Source organism: Mastigoproctus giganteus, chromosome 13, assembly GCF_048544385.1.
Source record: "Mastigoproctus giganteus isolate SK-2022 chromosome 13, ASM4854438v1, whole genome shotgun sequence".
Lineage (NCBI taxonomy): Eukaryota > Metazoa > Arthropoda > Arachnida > Uropygi > Thelyphonidae > Mastigoproctus > Mastigoproctus giganteus.
In genome coordinates this window covers 79,712,546-79,735,803 of record NC_143587.1, presented here as the reverse complement: position 1 = coordinate 79,735,803, position 23,258 = coordinate 79,712,546, and the positions used below count along the sequence as shown (strand labels likewise).

Genomic DNA, 23,258 nt, shown 5'->3' with positions numbered 1-23,258 from the left:
TTATGAAAAAAACATCAAAAAAGCCATTTATGTCTGAGCTTATACAGTATTTCTTAGTTGTTATGAAAAGCTTAGTAGTTTCTATGATTACTTCCCTGAATGCTTCCCATTTAGAATTTGCCGTTGGTAACAACATCAGTTGGTCCCACTTTTAAAAACTGACTAACGCCACTGTAGTCGCCCTTTTGAAAGCAAAAGCCCTTTTTCAGAATTTCATTTCATATTTGATATACACTTAGTGGACAGAAATCATAGGATACCTACCTAGTAATTAGCATTAGCATTAGTAGAGGCATTTGATGCAAGAAAGCAAGCTTATGCAGCATCAGCCAAAAAAAAAAAAAAACCACTTCCACTTCACCCCACTGTTCGTTCAAAATACCTGTCCAGCTGAGCCTTAAACTTATTTAGGCTATCAACCTCCACCACAAGGGATGGAAGTCTGTTCCACCAACCAACCACCCGCTGGCTAAAGGCAAATTTCCGCACGTCTATCCTACATCTGTCCTTCCTCAATTTGAATTTATGCCCTCTCAGGTGATTTTTCTGAGCTAGAGGAAGAATCCCATCAGCATTGAGCATGCTTAAACCATTCAAGGCTTTATACACCTCTATCAGATCACCTCGCTGGTGCCTAGTCTCCAGACACTGTAATCTGCAAAACTTAAGCCTTTCTTCGTAAGAGCACCCCTTTGTTCCATTCACTAATCTTGTTGCCCTTCTCTGTACTCGTTCCAGCAGCTCTATATCCTTCTTGAAATGAGGCCTCTAGACCTGTATACAGTAGGTGTGGCCTGACCATCACCTTATACAATGGAATAATCACCTCCTTATCCCTGCTGGAAAAATTCCTGTATATCATTGACAATACTCCATGAGCTACTCTTGCAGCCTGTCTGCACTGCTCAGAGAACTTCATATCTGCCTGCACAACCACCCCCAAGTCCCTTTCATTCTCTACCACTGTCAGTGTTGTACCACAGAGTTGATACGTTGCTCTGGGGTTGCTGTTTCCCATGTGTAGTACTTTACATTTGTCAATGTTAAACTTCATTTGCCACCTCTCAGCCCATCTGCTCAACCTTTCCAGATCCTGTTGCAGCAGCATAGTGTCAGTAGTGTCCTTGACAACCCTGCCAACCTTTGTATCGTCTGCAAACTTGGACATTAAGCCCGATATACCATCATCAATATCATTTATAAATACAGAAAACAATAATGGACCCAACACTGAGCCCTGAGGGACTCCACTAATAACATCAGTCCACGATGAGCAGTGTCCATTGATTACCACTCTCTGTCTTCTCCCCCTCAACCACCCCTTTATCCATAGCAGCAATTTGCCTCCAATGTCACACTGCTCCAAGTAATGGGTAGGCCCACCTTTCGTCTGGATAAGGCAGTCACACAGAGAGGCATTGAGTCCACTAGTTCATGAAAGAATTCCACAGGTATTTCCATTCATGCTTGCTGCATCATTATCCATAATTCCGTTGCATTCCTGGGTGGAGGATCCAAACCTTGAACAGACCTTTTCTACAGCATCCCAAAGATGCTCCACAGGATTAACGTCCAGTGAATGAGGAGGCCATTCCATGGTGGTCAAATCTGTGGAATGCTCTTCAAACCATATGCTAGTCACCAAGGCTCTGTGGGGAGGTGCATTGTCCTGCTGGAAAAGTCCATTGTGATGTGGGTGCACAATGATCATGAAGGGATGCAGATGGTCTGCAAGGATGGACCATTCAGAGATGCTCTAGATGTACCAGAGGTCCCAATGTTTGCCAGTTGAATACACCCCAGGCCATTACCAACCGTCCATCTGCCCAAACAGTTCCTTGTTGACATGACAAGTGCATAGCTTCAGGCAGTTTCCGCCAGATGCACACCCTCCTGTCCGCTCAAAATAACTGGAAATGGAACTCATCAGACCAGGAAACCCATCTCCAATCATCCAAGGTCCAGTGCTGATGTTCTTTCACTCAGTTGAGGCATTGAGTCTTGTGTCATGACATTAGCAGTGGGACTCTGGTGGGTTGATGGATAATAATCGCCTGATGGTCTTGGTGGAGACGTTCATCCACCACCTTTCTCTTCCCAAAGCACTGTCTATGATGAGACGTTATTCTGGAAATGGCATATTTCCAATACACTCTTGATATTGTCAAATGAGGATAGTGCAATTTCTGTACCACCTCCACAATAAAGTGACCCATGCTTCAGGCAACCACCATCATCCCTCTTTCAGAGTCGATTAACTTATGACATTTATCCATACTGACATTGAATTAGTCTATGTGAATGCAGTGTACCTATATACCTGCCAAGCGCTGGGTTCATCCACTAGTGAGAGGAGTGACAGTGTCGCATTGCCCAGGAACCAGGTATCCCATGAATTCTGTCTGCACTTTCAGTGTACATTCCAGCAGACCTTAAGCTCAGAAATGAATAGCATCCAGCCAGAACAGCACTTAAAACTTGAAAACCACTGTGAAATAATAACACAGACTTTAACAAAGGCATGCAATTCCTCTACGAGGAAAAAGAAACCAAGATCAAGTTCAAACCAATTCCAGTTCCCTGGTTGTCCCCGGAACTTGAATCCCTCCGACAAAGGGCCTGCCAGGTCAGAAAAAAATTTCAAAGTGCTCAAGCAACCATGCCAGAGAATAAGGCTAATGCACTGAGGCAGACTTATAAGACCCTTAGGAACAACTACACCACCCTCATTAGGCACAGGAAATTAAAGAAGTTGCGTTACAGAAGTAATATCGAATAACAAGAAAAAGTTATTAGTTTTGTAATTTAACAATGTACCAGAATTTCATTTCATATTCCCATTAGCAATAGTGATTATGCTTTCTGATTATGAAAAATCAAAAGGATTTTCAATGATTTTCTTTTCATTCAAATTGCATGCAAAATTATGGATTTAAGTAAGAAAACACCTAAAACTGTCATTACAGAATAAAATTTCCAAATCAGCCAGTTTGGAAGAAGAATAGTAATAGTGACAGTAATAGTATTTGCCATATAGAGCAAGGAAGCCACAGGCTTTTGCTGCACTGGCAAAAAAAAAACAAAAACCAGGTAGATAATAAAACAAAAATTATATGCTTCTCTCCTCATACAGGTAACTATCCACTTGACCTTTCAATCTATTCAAATTGTTAGCCTCAACTACCTCTGAGGGCAACTTGTTCCAGCAATCAACAACTCGTGTTGAAAAGAAAATTTCCTACAATCTAATCTAAACTTAAACCCCTGTAATTTGCATTTATGACCCCTAGTTTTGGAATTCTTAATAACAGTGAGAATTCCACCTTCATTCATTTTACTAATCTCTCCCAGAGCCTTATAAACCTCAATCAGGTCACCTCTGAGGTACCTGGTTGCCAAGCTCTGTAGTTCACATAATCGGAGTTTTTCCTCATTCGGTCATTCTTCTGCCAATCTTGTCATTCAAGTTGCCCATCTTTGGACCATTTCAAGATGCTCATTGTCTTTTTGCAGATATTTGAACACAGAATTCCACATGTGGTCATACTATTGCCTTATACAGTGGGATTATGACCTCCCTATCTCTACAGGACAGCGTTTGATAAATCATCAGTAGAACACCATGAGCTTTCTGCCTGTTTACACTGTTCAGAAAACTTCATATCTGCCCATATTACACCCAGATCCCTTTCCTCCTCCACTATTTTTAATCCAACCCCACCAAGTGTTATAATTTACTTGTGGGTTGCAATTCCCCAAGTGTAAGACCTTGCATTTAGCAGCATGAAAACATAGCTGCCACTTCTCTGACCATCTTTGAAGTCTGTTCAAGTCATTAGCATTAGCATTAGTAGAGGCATTTGATGCAAGAAAGTAAGCTTATGCAGCATCAGCCAAAAAAAAAAAATAAAAATAAATAAAATAAAATAAAATAAATAAATAAAATAAAAAAAAAAAAAAAACTTCCACTTCACCCCTCTGTTCATTCGAAATACCTGTCCAGCTGAGCCTTAAACTTATTTAGGCTATCAACTTCCACGACAAGGGATGGAAGTCTGTTCCACCAACCAACCACCCGCTGGCTAAAGGCAAATTTCTCCACGTCTATCCTACATCTGTATTTCCTCAATTTGAATTTATGCCTTCTCAGGTGATTATTCTGAGCAAGAGGAAGAATCCCATCAGCATTGAGCATGCCCAAACCATTTAAGGCTTTATACACCTCTATCAGATCACCTCGCTGGTGCCTAGTCTCCAGACACTGTAATTTGCAAAACTTAAGCCTTTCTTCGTAAGAGCACCCCTTTGTTCCATTCACTAATTTTGTTGCCCTTCTCCGTACATCCTCCTTGAAATGAGGCCTCCAGGCCTGTATACAGTCATCCTGAAGTATGCTTCTTGGTACTGATCATTAACACTCTGCCAATCTTTACTTCACCTGCAAATTTTGACATCATGCTTTCTATCCCTTTGTCGATATTATTTATGAAAATGAAACACAACAGTGGTCCAAGAACAGATTCTTGAGGGACCTCTCTCCTGACGCTACACCAAGCTGAAGAATATCCATTAATCACAACCCTCTGCCTTCTTCCTCGCAGCCACCCAGCATTCCATCTTAGAATCTTACCAGTGATCTCAACCTGATAAAGCTTATACAGTAACCTCTCATGAGGGATAGAATCAAATTATTATTATTATTAGCCATGCGGTGCAAGGAAGCCTGAGACTTATGCTGCACCAGCCAAAAAAAAAAAAAAAAAAATTCTAAATTACCCTGAGAGAGAGAGAAAGAGAGAAAAGGGAATCACCAAGAAAGAGAAGAATGATGTTATCCAGCTCACAGGACCTTGGGTCTGCCAAGCCCATATTCACCAGATGTGAGCCCCTGGGGTAAATAATGGCTAAGGGTTTGCTTATTTCCTTTGCTGCCTCCTTTAATATTACTGGATAGATCCTATTCATCCGAGGTGCCTTTCTTATGTTTAATTTGAACAATTTCTGCTCCACAGAGTAGTTATTATTATTTTAACTACTCTGTGGAGTAGTTATAAACTAAAATGATTTATAACTATTCTACTGTCCTTGATTGGATTGTAATTAGTGATTTGAACACTTAACAGTTTGCAAAATATAAATAGAGGGTCAATCATAAGTTTGAAAAACGTCATCTGGAAACAATCAAACGCTAAAATATTGGTAATGAAGTGCACTTTTTCACTATGATCATCATCATATGCAGATCACCTTTGTGGATCACTTTTCTAGTACTCAAACTTATTTATTTCTTTATATTTACCATACAGGTGTGTGTTTTGTCTTTTGTGCCCTTTTGTTCTTCTGTCAGTTTCCCTTTCAGATCTGTTTTGAACATTTCACATTTGGCTGTTTTATAATGTGTCCATAATAACATTTTAAGCTTTTGTGTTTTAGCATTGGCATTAATAGAGCCAAAATGATACAAGCATATGCAGCATCAGCCAAAAAAAAAAAAAAAAAAAAAAAAAAAACCCTCCCATTTCACCCCTCCATTCGTTTCAAATGCCTGTCCAGCTCAGCCTTAAATTTATTTAGGCTATCAACTTCACACAACAAAACATGGAAGTCTGTTCCACCAATCAACGACCTGCTGGCTAAAGGCAAATTTCTGCACATCTATTCTACAACTGTCTTTCCTCAATTTGAATCTGTGCCCCCGTCAGGTTCTTCATCTGAGCAAGAGGAAGAATCCCATCAGCGTTCAGCTTGCTCAAGACATTCAAGGCCTTATACACCTCGATCAGATCACCTCACAGGTGCTTACCCTCCAGGTGCTGCAATTTGCATCACTTAAGCCTTCCTTGGTACGAGCACCCCTTTGTTCCCCTCGCCAATCTTGTTGCCCTTCTTTGTACTTGTTCTAGCAACTCTACATTCTTCCTAAAATGAGGCCTTCAGACCTGTACATAGTACTCTAGGTGTGACCTCACCATTGCCTTGTATAACAGGATAATCACCTCCCTGTCCTTGCTACCAAAATTCCTATATATCATTGACAAGACTCCATGACCTGCCCTGGCAGCCTGTCTGCACTGCTCAGCAAACTTCATATTTGACTGCACAATTAAGCCCAGGACTTTTCACTTTCCTGAGTGTAGTACCACACAGTTGGTACGTTTCTCTTTGGTTTTTGCTACCCATATGTAGTACTTCGCATTTGTCGATGTTAAACTTCAGTTGCCAATTCTAAGCCCATTTGCCCACCTTATCTAGATCCAGTTGGAGTAGCATACTGTCGTTAACAACCCTGCCAACCTTTGTATCAGCTGCAAACTTGGACATTAAACCTGATTACCTTCATCAATATCATTGATAAATACAGTAAACCCCCGCTATTCGCGGGGGGTTACGTTCCTGAGAAATGCCGCGAATACTGAGTTATGGCTCCCATAGTAATAAAGGGGTTCCGTTCCAAAGCATGAAATATATAAAAAAAAACTAGTCTAAAATTTTGTCTATTATATGTACCTTCATAATATGACTATGTACATAGACAGTACATAGTGAAATGCAAGCATATGGCATCGAAATGAAAATAAGAAACAATTTAAATTTAATATTAAATGTAATATTTATTAGGAATTTCAAATAAATCTTTCAAACCAGCGCCTTTGCTAGCTAAAAAAACTTATCCCACCAGTGCTATCACCAGTTTCGCTAAAGTGTTGATAAAGGAGTTTTGCCTTTTCACGAATTATGAGTGAACTCTTTTTCCATTTTTTCTAATTTAACATCACGATTTACAGAGCAAATTTTTTAAGCAATTAGCGCGTTTTCACAGACACTACGGCGGATTTTTTTCTTCCTATTTTTTGATTGACTGTATCGTTGACTCATTGATTTTATAATGTTTTGCCACTGAGGAGACACTTTCACCATTAGAAATTTTGTCTAATAGCTCAAAATCAGTTTGCAGCTGATACAAAGGTTGGCAGGGTTGTTAACGACAGTATGCTATTCGTAGCCATATTTTTGTACGGGTTAGAAAGAACTTGTCCACAATAAAGTCACTTTCTTCCGTTAACACACTCGAAAAAGTCTGTTTTACACTGCAAAATGGTAGATTTATCACTTTTGTAAGCATATCAATTTATAAATTGATAAATTTATTCAATTTATAAGCATATAAATTAGAAGCAAACGACAAAACCTTCCATGACAAGCACATAACACATACTGAACAAGGATTAGCGAGAAACATCCACGCTCGCGATTTTGTCACCCCTCTCCCCACCCCCCCCACCCACTGAGCGCTATTTTGACCGGGAAAGAATTTTAGCCACGCCCATGTTTTTTTATGGCGGAAAATGTTCACGGCACTTTAAAATTCACATTTTCTTAGGTTTCATTTTATATTAAATCAGCGACCGCGAATACGCGAAACCGCAAATACAGATGCCGCGAGTAGCGGGGGTTTACTGTATACAAAATAACAATGGGCTCAACACCGAACCTTAACAAAGCCACGTTGTCCTTCAGAATGTCATATCTATCTAAATGTCCCTGGACTGCAGTCTTAATCATTGCCTTTAAGATATTTCCTACCACTGAAATCCGACTAACTGGCCTGTAATTACTAACTTCACCCTTAGAAACACTGCCTTTATGTATTGGCGTACGTTGGCACTTCTCCAATCCAAAAGATGTCCACATAATTAACCTCAGTGGTTCAATACACTGCCTCTCAAAACTACTGGATATATGCCATCAATTCCAGGAGGATGTCTTTAAGCTGAAAAGTTTTTCTAATAAACAATCATCTGTAATTATGGCTTCACTAATTTCATATTGCTCAGACTCAATTGTACAGCCTCTTCTCAGCATGAAGGTTCTTTCATTAGTAAAAACCGATGCAAAGTGATTATTGAATTCATCCGAAATATCAGTTGGTTTATCTAAGACTCCCAAACCCAGTTAACAAGGGTGCAATCTGATCAGCTTTTTCCTTTGTTGTATTCAGATACAAAAAAATTCCTTGTCCTTATTCTTTGTTCTTTTAGGTGCTTTCTCATATGCAGTCTTCGCCTTCCTGATTTTAGCATTAGTTGAGGCATATGGATCACCTTCACGTAATATCACAGCTAATGGAGAAAGCAAATGAATATAAAACACCATTATGCCTGGAATTTGTGGATTATGAAAAGGCATTTGACTCCATACAGCATAAAGCAATGTTTCGGGCACTGGAAAGACAAGGAATAGATACCCCATATATTATGATTTTGAAGAAAATATATGAGAGTGCTACCTCCTTTATTAGACTAGACAAAGACAGTAGGAAATTTAAAATCGAGAAAGGAGTTATTATAAGGAGACACAATATCTCCGAAGCTGTTTACTGCTGCCCTTGAGGAAGCTTTCAGAAGATTAGACTGGTCGCAGAAAGGAGTCAATGTGAACAGAGAGTACCTAAACCAATTAAGATTTGCAGATGACATTGTGGTCATAAGCCACGATCCCAAAGAATTAGAGGAAAATCTTAATCAGTTATGCACAGTTAGTAAGGATTTTGGACTAAAGATGAATATAGCTAAAACAAAAGTAATGATGAACAAGTATGCCACGGAAAGGGAAATAATGATTGAAGGAGCAGTAATTGAAAAGGTGGAGTCATATACTTATCTGGGACAAGTTATTAGTTGTAATAATGATAAATGGCTGGAAGTCAAGAGAAGAATAAATTTTGGATGGGTAGCATTCAGGAAATATAGTCACATACTGAAGAGCAATATCCCAGTTTGTCTGAAACGTAAAATAATGAATCAATGTATACTCCCCACCATGACTTATGGAAGTGAAACTTGGGCACTCACCAAAAGAATGGAAGAGAAGCTGAGAACTACATAGCGAAGAATGGAATGAATTATACTGGGAATCAGACTGTTAGATAAGAAGAGAAACACATAGATTAGGCAGCAAACTCAAGTAAAGGACATTCTTATCAAAACTAAAGAACTAAAATGGTCTTGGGCAGGACACATAGCTCGAAGACATGATGACAGATGGACTAAGAAAATAACAGAATGGTACCCAAGAGGAGCTAGAAGAAAATCTGGAAGACAAAGGCGGAGATGGATAGATGGAATTCATGAGTTTTTGGGTAGTAAATGGATGGCCAGTGCTCAAAACAGAAGGAAATGGAAAGTTGCTGGAGAGGCCTTCATCCTGCAGTGGATTGAAAATGGCTAATGATGATGATGATGAGGCATATGATGCAAGAAAGCAAGCTTATACAGCATCAGCCAAAAAAAAAAAAAAAAAAAAAAAACCTTTCCCCATTTCACCCATCCAGTCACTTCAAATGTTTGTCTAGTTCAGCCTTAAATTTATTTAAGCTATTAACTTCCACAACAACACATGAAAGTCTGTTACAGCAATCAACTACTGCTGGCAAAAGGCAAACTTCTACACATCTATTTTACAACTGTCTTTTCTTAATTTGAATCTATGCCCTCCCCCCCCCCCAGGTTCTGATTCTGAGCATGTGGAAGTATACTGTCACATTGAGACAGCTCAAACCATTTAAGGCCTTATACACCACAATCAGATCACCTTGCAGGTGCCTAGTCTCCAGATGCTGCAACCTGCAGAACTTAAGCCATTATTCGTAAGCATACACCTTTGTTCCTCTCACTAATCTTGTTGCATTTCTCTGTACTTGTTCTAGCAACTCTACATCCTTCCTACAATGAGGCCTCCAGACCTTATGCAGTACTCAAGATGTGGCCTGACCATTGCCTTATACAAAGGGATAATCACCTCCTTGTCTCTGGCTGAAAAATTCCTATATATCTTTGACAAAACTCCTTGACCTGTTCTGGCAACCTGTCTGCACTGCTCAGAGAACTTCATATCTGACTGCATAAATTACCCCCCAGGTAATTTTCATTCTCTACCTCCCTGAGTGTAGTACCACACAGTTGGTACGTTTCTCTTGGGTTACTGCTACCCATATACAATACTTTGCATTTGTCAATGTTAAACTTCAGTTGCCACTTGTCAACCCATCTGCCAACTTTTCTAGATCTTGTTGCAGTAGCATACTATCTTTACTGTCATTAACAACCCTGCCAAACTTTGTATCATCTGCAAACTTGGCCATTAAGCCTAATATACCTTTATTGATATTAGCATTAGCATTAGTAGAGGCATTTGATGCAAGAAAGCAAGCTTATGCAGCATCAGCCAAAAAAAAAAAAAAAAAAAACCACTCCCACTTCACCCCTCTGTTCGTTCAAAATACCTGTCCAGCTGAGCCTTAAATTGATCAATGAAATATCATTGATAAATACACAAAACAACAATGGGCCGAGCACCGAACCCTTGGGAACTCCACTAATAATATTAGCATTAGCATTAGTAGAGGCATACAATTCAAGAAAGCAAGCTTATGCAGCATCAGCCAAAAAAAAAAAAAAAAAAAAAAACCCTCCCATTTCACTCCATTCTTTCCAAATGCCTGTCCAGCTCAGCTTTAAATTTATTTAGGCTATTAGCTTGCACAACAAAAGATGGACGCCTGTTCCACCAATCAACTACCCGCTGGCTAAAGGCAAATTTCTGCACATCTATTCTACAACTATCTTGCAAGAGCAAGAATCCCATCAGCATCCAGCTTGCTCAACCCATTCAAGGCCTTATACACTTTAATCAGATCACCTCGCAGGTGCTTACTTTCCAGGTGCTGCAATTTGCTGAACTTAAGCCTTTCTTGGTAAGAGCACCCCTTTGTTCCCCTTACCAATCTTGTTCCCTTCTTTGTACGGATTTTGGGAAGGATGTAGCAACTCTACATTCTTCCTAAAATGAGGCCTCCAGACCTGTACACAGTACTCCAGGTGTGGCTTGTTAATTGCCTTGTATAATGGGATAATCACCTCCCTATCCCTGCAAGCAAAATTCCTATATATCATTGACAAGACACCAGAACATGCCCTGGCAGCCCATCTGCACTGCTCAGCAAATTTCATATTCGACTGCACAATTAAGCCCAGGTCTTTTTCACTTTCCTGAGTGTAGTACCACACAGTTGGTACATTTCTCTTTGGTTATCACTACCCATATACAGTACTTTGCATTTGTCAATGTTAAACTTCAGTTGCCACTTTTTAGCCTATTTTCCCAACTTATCGAGATCCAGTTGGAGTAGCATACTGTCTTTACTGTTGTTAACAATCCTGCAAATTTGGACATTAAACCTGATATACCTTCATCAATATCATTGATAAATATACAAAACAACGATGGGCCGAATCCTGGAGAACTCCACTAATAACATTTGCCCAGAAAGAGCAGTGTCCATTGATTACCACTCTCTGTCGTCTCCCACTCAACCTTCCCTATATCCATTGTAGCAACTTACCCTTAATGCCATACCTCTCCAATTTGTATAGCAGTCTTCCACGTCCAACAATATCAAAAGCTTTCCTGAAATCCAAGTATATGATATCAAATTATTTTTGGCATTCAGTTCCTTTGTGAAGACATCATAGTATCCAATCAAATTGGTCAGACAAGACCTCTCTTTAACAAACCCATGCTGTATCTTAACTATTATTGCAGTCTCGTCTAGATGATCCTGCCTCCTTTAACAAGTGATTCCATTATTTTCCCCAGAACACAAGTTAAACTAACAGGTCTGTAGTTACTTGTATCACCTTTTGAACCCCCTTTGTGAATTGGTGATACATTTGCACATCTCCAGTCCATGGGGACCTCCCCTGAGACCAAGGAAGCTCTGATAATTATGGCTAAGGGTTTGCCTACTTCCTTTAATTTAACTGGATATATTCCGTCCGCCCCAGCTGCCTTCCTTATGTTTAACTTCAACAATTTCTCCTCCACTTTGGTCTTGGTTATTACAAAATCGCTTAGCTCTCTGTTAGTTTGATAAACCTCTGGCATTCCCCTCATTGAATAACTCCTGATGTGTGAATGTAGATGCAAAATACTCATTCAGTTTATCAGCTACCTGAGCATGATCATCAATTTTCATCCCATCTATGTTAAGTGGTCCAATCTGATTTATCCCTTTCCTTCTAGAGTTTACATAAGTAAAGAATTCTTTGCTGTTTTTCTTTGCATCCTTTACCAAAGATTTCTCGTAATCTGCCTAACTTCCTTTGTGACTTGATTACAGACTAGTTTATACCTGCCATAGGCTTCTGTGTCACCTGATATTTTATATGCATCCCATACATTCTTCTTCTCTGCCACAAGCCTCATTAATTCATCTGACCTCCATTTAGGCTTAAACCTCAAACAGTATTTCTTAATTGGAATGAAAAGCCTAGTAGCCTCCAAAATTAAGCCCATGAAGACTTTCCATTTAGATTTCAACATTGGTAACATCATAAGTTGATCCCACTGTACAGAATTTAAAAACTGTCTGAGACCTCTGTAGTCAGCTTTGCAAAAGCCCTTCCCTTTAGCCTTGATGGTAGTTACATCTTTTAAGTAATTCCCACATCAGTACATTGTGCTCACTGTCACCCAGTGGTTCCTTTATCTGCAAATTATTAATGCATGAATAATCACTGCTGATAATCAGATCAAGAGTATTACTCCCTCTGGTTGCCTCTCGAACATGTTGCTGTAGAACAAAGTCATCCAATAAATCCACAAAAGTCTTGCTAGTGTGTGAGTGACCAACCCACGAGTTCCAGTCAATATGTGGAAAGTTAAAATCCCCCAATATAAGACATTCTGATTTACTGGCCCAATCTATTTCTCTGCACAATTGCTCATTATATTCATCAGATTCATTAGGCCTATAAACACACTTACTCTCATTTTTTCCTTTCCCAGTGCTTATTTCACACCAAACAGACTCAACACCGCATTGTCCACCAACATCAATTGGATGCACCTCCTTAGATTTTATGTGTTTCTTAACTAACAGCTTAACTCCTAATCCCTTTCTGTCCTGTCTATCCTTCCTGTACACATTGCACTCCCCAAATTCCAATTCTGCACTGCTTATATTTGTGTGACACCATGTCTCTTATATCCCAAAAATATCTGCCTTTGATGTCTTGACTAGCACTTCAAGCTCAGATTTATTAACTATACTCCTAGGATTGGTGTACATGCAAGTATTCATGCACCTGTTCCTACTCTTAGTAACCCTAAATGCAGGCCATGTATTTACTTGTTCCACTAAGACTCCCAGCTGTCCTGGAAATCTCCATTACCTTGCTTTCCAGGCTGCTGCTCATTCTAATAGAAGCAGTGCAAGAATCACTTTTGCCTCTGTCTGCTGCCACTGTTAACCTTTTAGTCTGTGTATCCCCCCCCCCAAGCTAGCAGTTTTCCGACCCACCTAACACTGCCTCGATAGCATCAGCAAATATTCTTGCACCCTTTCTATTGAAGTGTACCCCATCACTGTAGAAGCAGTCTCTCCTGTCAACAAGCACAGACCAGGCAGAAAAAAAATTCTACCCCTTGAGCCTTACACAATCGCTCCAAGGCCGAATTGATCGACAAGGCTCTCATCATATACTCCCTCCTATCGTGGGGGAGTATATGATGAAAGCCTTGTTGATCAATTTGGCCCTGGAATGATAGGGCAGCTTATATCTGCCGTAGGTTTCTGTGTCGCCTGATAATTTATATGTATCCCATGCATTTTTCTTCTATGTTACGAGCCTCATTAATTCATCTGACATCCATTTAGGCCTGAACCTTGAACAGTATTTCTTAGTTGATATGAAAAGCTTAGTAGTCTCCAAGATTAAGACCCTGAAGGCTTCCCATTTAGAATTCACAGTTGGTAACATCATCAGTTGATCCCACTGTATAGAATTTAAAAACTATGAGACCACTGTATTCACCTTTACAAAAATCCTTCCCTTTACCCTTGATGGTAGATACATATTTAAGTAAACATCAGTATACTGTGTTTGCTGTTCCCTAGTGGTTCCTTTATCTGCAAATTCCTAATTCATGCGTCATCACTGCTGATAATGAGATCAAGAGTATTACTCCCTTTGGTTGCCCCTCGAACATGTTGCTATAGAAAACAATCCTCCAATGAATCCACAAAAGTCTTGCCAGCATGCGAGTGACCAACCCAAAAGTTCCAGTTGATATTTGGAAAGTTAAAATCCCCTATTACAAGACATTCTGATTTGCTGGCTCACTCTATTTCTCTGTACAACTTTTTGTTGTACTCATCAGAGTCATTAGGCCTAAAGCACACTCCTACTCTCATTTTCCCTTTCCCAGTGTTTATGTCACACCAAACATACTCAACATTTCTCTGTCCACCCATGTCAACTGGATGCACTTCCTTAGATTTTATGTGTTTCTTAACAGCATAACCCCTCCTCCCTTCCTACCCTGTCTGTCTGTCCTTTCTACAAATTCCAATTCTGCACTGTTTATATCTGTTTAACACCATGTGTCTCTAATATCCCAACAATATCTGCCTTTGATGAACACCTCAAATTCATCCAATTTATTTACTATACTTCTAGCACTGGTATACATGCAAGTATACATCCACCTGTTCTTACTCTTAGTTACCCTAACACAGACTATGTATTTACTTTTTCCAGGATGACTCCCAGCAACTTGCTCTCTAGGCTGCTGCTCATTTCAGTAGAAGCAGTGCAAGAATCACTTTCGCCTCTGCCTACCGTTAATCTTTTAGTCCGTGAATCCCCCAACACTGCCTTGTAGCATCAGCAAATATTCTTGCACCCTTTCTATATAAGTGTATCCCATCCCTGTAGAAGCAGTCTCTTCTGTTAGCAAGCACAGACCATGCTGAAAAAAATTCTACCCTGTGAGCCTTGCACAATCTCTCCAGGGCCAAATTGATTGACAAGGCTCTCATAATATACTCCCTCCTATCGTGACTGGACAGATTTGCAGACACTTTCAAATTTTACCCTAACTCACTACTTTTTTTCAGCATTGACCTGTACTTGTTAAGTAAATCTGCAGATCTCTTACTCTTAAGGTCATTAGTGCCAACATGTACAACAGTATCACCTTTTGTGTCCTTAAAAAGATGATATATGCCCTACAATGTCAAATATACCAGACATACCCTGTTCCACCTATCCTTTTTGCATAATATATTCCCCCTCTCCCTGACAATAGATTCACCAACAATAACTACTTCCTGTGGGACCAGCAAACTTATTTGTATTACAGATTGATTTGTACCTGTTGTAGGGTTCAGTACTTTTCATCACCCTGTATCTGTCACATTCTATCTTTTTGTGCTCTATTTCACCTGCCAGCTATACAGTCATCCATTTAAGCATCCTCCTGCAATATTTTCTTAAAGGTATGTATTCATTCATGACTTCTGATTTTTGCTTTAAAAGTATTCCATAATTCAAATGTATTCGCCATCTTTTGTCAATAAAAATCTAATCAAAATGAAAACAAGTGCTTTTATCTTTAATTACTGCAACATCTTTCTCCATCTGCCAACTGACAATTGCATAATAATTTCCTGATGATTATTCCTGTTCTTTAAGCCCTGTGATGTCATCTGATTAATTTGGTGTAAACCCCATGATGAGTTTTCCTTCCACTTATTCCAATCAATCTGGGGCAGATAAAAGTTACCCAAAATATGACATTCACACTTGCTTGCCCATTTCATATGCATGTAAAGACTTGTCATATTCGACATGACCTTCTGGTCTGTAGACATTGTGTGCATTAGCGTGCGGCGCCTCCGTAGCCAGGTGGGAAGGAGCAGGAGTGCGTAGCACACGCTTCTTGATTAGACCGGGTTTCGAGCCCGTTATCACCAAATACGGAGGATGCGGAAAGGTCAGAGAATGACCACCGCATATCCCAGAGCAATATGGCCTTAGTTGCTAATGCTCCTAAAAACCAAATAACAAACAAACAGCATTAGCGTGCTGGAATCTAAATTTCTACTTGTATTTTATTTAATTAATATTGGAAAAAGGTGAAATAAAGTCTGGTACCTTTTGCTAGACTGTCAGATGGCTCCCTATGAGATCTTTTAACAACCATACCAAACCAGCCCCCCCCCCCCATCTGTGTGGACCACTAAAAGATCATCTTGACAGTCACAAATTGTAATGTTCAAGTTGAGGCAGACATTCTCAAGTGACCACATAGCTGCCTCAAAAAATTCTCTGAAACACTCCCAGGCAGGATTGTATATCAAAAGGGACTGCACTAACAGATTGTTCCAGCTGCTCTTTTTTTTTTTTAAATCAAAAGTATGACTAGATCCACAAATCTCATATTATTATGAGCCTCTAATATCCCTCATGTCATGAATACAAGGAATAAAAAATCATTTCAAAGGAATATTCGGTTTCGCCTATCTTGGAGATTTTGTGAACATTACAATTACATTCATAAAATACAGTTGTCTGTGTTTGTTATGAGTAGTCATGTACCTGGCTTATGAATATAGTTGAGTTTTAAATTTAAAACATTACCTTTAATTACAATTATAGGCAAAGATTTATGTAAAAATGAAAACACAAGTTGTTTTAACTACCACTTTTACTGTAATAGTCCACCAGAAGCAATACACCAGGATCATTTAAATCCATTAATTCAAAGCTATAGAGTTTTGGACCTTTTTTGTTTTGAATTAATAAATTTTCTTATATTAAATATATGCTCGGGATCTGTGTGAAATATAATGGTAAATTGAATTTAAAACAAAATGTCTATAATACCTATAAAAGATTTTTCTCAATTTTTTGCAAGGTCCACAAGGAATTTCAAGATACAGGCATTTCCGTGTTGTTTACTGGATGCTCAGGTATGTTTATTTTTTATTTTGATACTTTTGAATGGATAAGTGAAATGGGAAGTTTTTTGGCTGATGCTGTGATGCTTTCTTGCATCATATGCCACTACTAATGCTAAAATTAGCATCTAGCATTACCTGCAGCAAGTGGGTGGGGGGGAGAGAGAGACTGTACAGTTGCTGCGAGCTTAGTGTAGACAGAAAATGAATTGAAGTCTTGGATGCAAGCTAGCTGCAATATGCTACAACCTTATCTTGAACTTACTGGAAAACCAAGACTTAAATAAGGAATGAGATTTTCTGATGGAAGGAACAATAAGAGTTCATTCGTACAAGAATAATTTCACTGATAAAATCTAATCAAAAGATTTAGAACAGTAATCCAACACTAAGGAAAAGAAGAATAGAAATCATGCAGATCATACCATTTGCATTCATTCCACAAAAGTGAGAATGACCATGGGAGAGAGATCCCACTGGAGAGGAGACCATGATCATGTTGTGATATGAAATACCTAGAAGACTACTAACATTGATTCTATACTTAGAAGTGTTGATGATGAGACAATGATGGTGTTGTGTGTGTTCTGGAAGGTAAATGAACAAGATTAGTGTGAGGTCATTAGTATTTGCAGATGCCTTGGCAGCTTGACCATATGAGTCCATGAACTAGAAAACTGAAGCCATTTGCAGCTGTGAGCATTAAAATCACATAACTGTTACATTACATTAGGGATAAAATCCTTTTCTTATTAATAATACTTTTAAGTCATCCAGACAAGACTGCAGTTATAGTTTAGACACAGCATGCATTTGTTGTTAAGGGAAAGTTTTGTCTGACTAATTTGATTGGATACTATGATGTGGTCACAAAGGAACTGGATGCAAAAAATAATTTTGATATCATATACTTGGATTTTAGGAAAGCTTTCGATGGAAGACTACTATACAAATTGGAGCAGTATGGCATTAAGGGAAAATTGCTACTATGGATAAAGGGGTTGTTGAGTGGGAGAAGACACAGAGTGGTAATTAATGCTCTTCGTGGACTAATGTTATTAGTGGATTCCCCCAGGGTTCAGTGTTGGGCCCATTGTTGTTTTCTGTATTTATTAATGATACTGATGAAGGTATATCAGGCTTAATGTCTGAGTATGCAGACGATACGTCGGTTGGCATGGTTGTTAATGACAGTATGCTACTGCAAGAGGATCTAGAGAAATTAAGAGGATCTGAGAGATGGCAACTGAAGTTTAACGTTGGCAACTGTAAAGTACTGCATGTGGGTAGCAGTAACCCCAGAGTAACATATGAACTGTGTGGAACTACACTCAACATAGTGGAGAATGAAAAAGACCTGGGAGTAATTGTGAAGTCAGATATGAAGTTTTCTGAGCAGTGCACACTGTGTGCAAGAGACTAACTCATGGTGTCTTGTCAATGATGTACAGGAATTTTTCTACCAGAGATAAGGAAGTGATTATCCCCTTGTATAAGACAATGGTCAGGCCACACCTTGAGTACTGTATACAGGTCTGGAGACCTCATTTTAGGAAGGATGTAGAGCTGCTGGAATGAGTGCAGAGAGATTGGTGAGGGGAACAAAGGGTTGCTCTTATGAAGAATGGCTTAAGTTCTGCAAATTGCAGCATCTGGAGACTAGGCACCTGCGAGGTGATCTGATTGAGGTGTATAAGGTCTTGAATGGTTTTAGGAAGCACTGTGCTGATGGGATTCTTCCTCTTGTCCAGATTAATCACCTGAGGGGACATAAATTCAAATTGAGAAAAGACAGTTGTATAATAGATGTGTGGAAATTTGCCTTTAGCCAGCAGGTGGTTGATTGGAAGTTGACAGCTTAAATGAATTCAAGGCATAACTAGACAAAGATTTGGAGTGAATGGGTGGGTGAAATGGGAAGGTTTTTTTTATTTTTTGGCTGATGTTGTATAAGCTTGCTTTCTTGCATCATATGCTTCTACTAACTAATGCTAATGAAAGTTGAGTTCTGAATTAGTGGAGTTGGTAGAATGATAGAGGCAACAGTTGAATTTGATTAATCTGTTGCTTCTATCACTTCTTTTGCCTGAAGGAGATCAAAATGATGAGATTCCAAATTAGAACATCTCTGATAAGGAGTATGAGAGAGGATATATGTACAAGTACTACATATGAAGCAGAAGAAATCAAATAGTTATGGCAACTGAGATGAGGTACCATAACTATTCTCATAATTTTATGAGACATAAGCAACTAATAATTGAGACTGTCAGAGAAAGTACGGTTTAGATTGTAGATGGAAATGATCATTGAAACCGGAACTAAGAGATCATGTACATTTGTGAAATGAACTAGCAAGTTTTGGGAGGTTTAGAGCTTTTTTTGGAGATAAGTTTGTTCTATATGTGTGACTATTCGCAACACATTCAGTAGAAAAATGGGGGTGGAGATGTATGAGAATCATCAAAATTAATTTTTGGATAAGTTGCATACACAGCTCCTTGACAATGCCTCCCATATACACACTACTCAGACGTCCTCCTTTCACTAGCTGCAGAATAGAGATAGCAAAGGTGCCAACAGATTTGGTCTAGTGGACCATCTAGCTGACCTGCAAACACAGTTTTAAAGCTGTATCCTCAATGTAAGGAATACTGAATTATGCTACGATGCCCATCATAACCTCAAAAGTCATCACTTATAATGCATAAAGGATGAGTTGGGAGGGAAGGTTGCCAGAGCTTTTCTCTGGAGCCTAAACATGGGGTTCACCACTTTAAGCCTCTAATAAGAAAAGTAGTGGTGTTACACTGGATGAGCCATCTGCCACCTAGTATTGCTTGGTAACTTAGAGCAGCTGCATTTCTGTGTGATGTGAACACCGCACCTTTACTCATAGCAAACTTACCTTATCATACTTGGAAGAATGTCTATAATGAGTCTCAAGAACTTTTGCAGATAAGTGTTTTTTAGGCAAGCCTTTCCAATATAAAAGTCTATCTCATCTGCATTATAGATTTGGTCAAGCTGCAAATTTTCCTCCTCCACTTATTTCTGAAATTTTGTGTGAAATGAAATAAGCTGCTGATTAATTTAGCCACTCCCTGTACACAGAAAGTTAATGAGTGTCATATTATTACTTAAATCTGGGTCACCATCCAGATTAGGCAAATAACTTGCTTTCCAATTTCAGTGTTTCATGAAATAACTTTAAATTGTCTTCATGTGTACATTGAACCGCAGACATATTTTCCTTCTGCTTGTTCTACTGCAGTAAGACAGAATCCAAGTCTTCATAAGATGACATTTTCTTTTATTTTGAAGGACTAGCACTGCTATGACAGTCTCTAGTATTTCATTTTGACTTATAGTATTTCCTGCTGTGAGTGCAAGAACCACCTGTATTTATGTATATATTTTATGATCCTATATTAGGTAAACTTGGGGGAAAAAATCATGTATGGGTAATTTAGACTCAGACAATTAAGATTAGACTGTATATTGTTAGAAATATTCTTGAATGATATATTATGCTGTAGAAAAAATAAAAAATTAAGCTGTCTTTTGACAATCATCTGCAGACCTTGCACAGATAGATAGATTGATAGCTATAATTGTGCCTAGTGTTGAAATTGACATTTGAGCAGTGGTACAATTTCTTTAAAACTCTCCTTATGGGGGGGGGGGAATCTTAAATAAATGCATTATGATATCCTTCTTTAAATGGTATTGCTCATCTAAATTCCAACTGATCAGATTTACTTGTACACAAATGACAAGACGTTATACAAATAGAATTTTCTAATTAATCAGAACACTTATATAAGTTATTGCTGCATAAAGTTTCCTTTGGTTCTGATGCTTATTTTTATGTTCTTTTAGTATCAGTGTGGGAAATGTTGGAGAAAACTGGTTTTCTGCAGAAGATACCTCATCCATCTATTTTTCCATCTATTCATGATGCTGTACAGCACTGCCAACAGTTATGAAATTAGGAGTCTATGTCATGAATTTTTAATTGTCTGTCGAAATGTGTAATGATGCAGGATAATCTTTTTTGCTGGGTGCAAAATCTATTTATATATGTAGATATTTTTGTATATATAAATATTGTTGAGTTAAAAGTGTTGTGCTTCATTTTTATTTAAAAATATATGAAAAATTTAGTTACTTAAAACTATTTTAAGTTGATGTAGTATATCGAACTAGTTAATTCAAAAGGGAGAAGTGATACAACATTGAGTACACTTTCTGTTCATCAGCAGCCACCAATTTTCTAGACTCTTTCCACCCCCAGGCTTTGATTTCTCTGGCTGCAGTGGATTGCATAAGTTTCCCTACAAATAAACATCATTTTCTCATAAGAGATATATATATATGTTTATACCATAATCCAGTGCTAAATATAGGACCAACTTGTTAACAAATTTTATTAAAATATTTTCTATTATGCATTAAAATCAAAAAACTTAAATAATATTTAAGAAATTTCTGGAATATTTGAAAATATTCGAGAAAGGTGTAAAAGACTCCTGAATGTGGGGGTATTGTTTCAATATTACAGAAGATTTGCAATAATATAAATTGACAAGTAAGAGCTGTAACTTATAAAATCAAACATGCATCATTCAAAAAGAGTGTTTGGTGTAAGTTTTGTGATTAACCTGGCAAGAAATAAGGAACTGATTGTTGACAAAAGAAGTTCTGTTATTACTCTGTATAAATTCCACAAGAAGTATTGACAAAAAAACTAGGTGTTTCATTTAAAAGAGTATAAACTACCATTGGATGATCCTAGGAGACTGGCAGTTTAATGAAAAAAACTACAATCAGAATGACTGCATGTAATGCATAAATAAACATGTAAATAAAGCACAAGAGAAGTCCATAACACAGATTCTATATGCAGTTGACAACTTACTGCACCTGAAATCCAAGCTGAGGTTGCTAGGAACAGAGGAACTCCCATGTCTACGTCCACTGTAAAACTTTGTCTTAAACAAGCATGACTTCATGGTCATGTAGTGAGCTGAAAACCCTTATTAAACTGGAAAATCAAAAGAAATGGTTGTCTAGACTAAGAGCCATCAACATTGGATAATTAAAGAGTAGAAAAATGTACTGTGGATGAATTCAAATTTAAAAATTTTGGATCAAGTGAGAGTTTGTGAGATTCAACTGAAGAAAAAGTGTGCCACATTGTTTAGTGCCAACAGTCAAGCACAGTGACGGTTCCACCATGATCTGAAGTTGCTTGTTTTTTTTTGGAGCGGGTGACATCATCAGAATTGAAGGAATTTTGAGAAAAGGCATCTATAAAAACATTCTTAACTTAATGCAATATCCTCTGGACTTCGACTCTGTGGAAGAAATTTTATATTACAAGACAATGGCCCGAAGCATAGTTCTGAGCAGCTGTGCAGGAGCTTTCTAGCAACTAAACAACAGGAGGGGATATCGTAAGTTATGGTGTGGTCACCCCAATCACCTGACAAACTCAGTAGAGCTTTTATGGGATCATCTAGACCCGTGAAGTCTGCCCATCTTCACAAAATTTATGAGAAACCTTGCAGATTACTTGGAATAATGTTAGTCAAGACACTAAGGACATTATTATAAAATTAATCACCAGAATTCCGCATTGTGTAAGGCAGTGATAAAATCTTGGAGGTTATTTTGATAGAAAAATCAGTATAGTTTGTTAATATTAATCATTTTAATATTTTTTGTTGTAAATTTTTCGATGCTTAATAAAAACATCTTAAAATACTTTGTAGTGTGTTTTTTTATATTAAACCATATATTATCACAGAGGCGCCTCCGCAGCCAGGTGGGAAGGAGCAGCAGTGCGTAGCACACACGCTTCTTGATTAGACCGGGGTTCGAGCCCGTCACCACCAAATACGGAGGATGCGGAAAGGTCAGGGAATGACCACCGCATATTCCCGGAGCAATATGGCCTTAGTTGCTAATGCTCCTAAAAACCAAATAACAACAACAACAATATTATCACAGCTAATTTCAAAAAATAATTAATGAAAAGTTGACCTCTATGATTCCAAACTTTTAGGTGTAAGTATGTACACACACAAAGCTGAAAACATCTTCATATGCATTTAAGGCAATGTTACAGCAATGTTACACATTGCTGTAATTTTGTCCATTTTCTAATATAATTATTTCTCATGCAAAAAAGAAAAAAAAAAAAATTTTTTTTAAATTGCAGGATAGAGGGGGGGCATTTAAATTCTTAAAACAGACCAGTTGCCCGGTCACACTCCAGTAATGTGACTGAAACAGTTGGGGGTGATGACATTGTATATCTTTCTCATTATGAGAAAGAAGAAGGTTGTGGTTCTGTTAAAAAAAAAAAAAAAAAAATATATATATATATATATATATATAGACAAAATAAGCATGAATCTATTAGTCTCTTCCATTTTCAAGTTAAAGA

At 38.3% G+C, this 23,258-nt stretch overlaps 1 protein-coding gene across 1 annotated transcript in view; it reads left to right on the top strand.

The window, feature by feature from the left end:
- The window catches only part of LOC150076211 (prestin-like), a 241,412-nt gene extending 220,542 nt beyond the window's left edge, over window positions 1–20,870 (top strand). Inside the window, exons 17-18 of the mRNA XM_090387067.1 lie at window positions 16,762–16,816; window positions 20,687–20,870. Of these exons, the coding sequence (XP_090243193.1) occupies window positions 16,762–16,816; window positions 20,687–20,793 (162 nt within the window). The 3' untranslated portion in view covers window positions 20,794–20,870. The remainder of the gene's footprint in view (window positions 1–16,761; window positions 16,817–20,686) is intronic.
- Window positions 20,871–23,258: the final 2,388 nt, after the last annotated feature.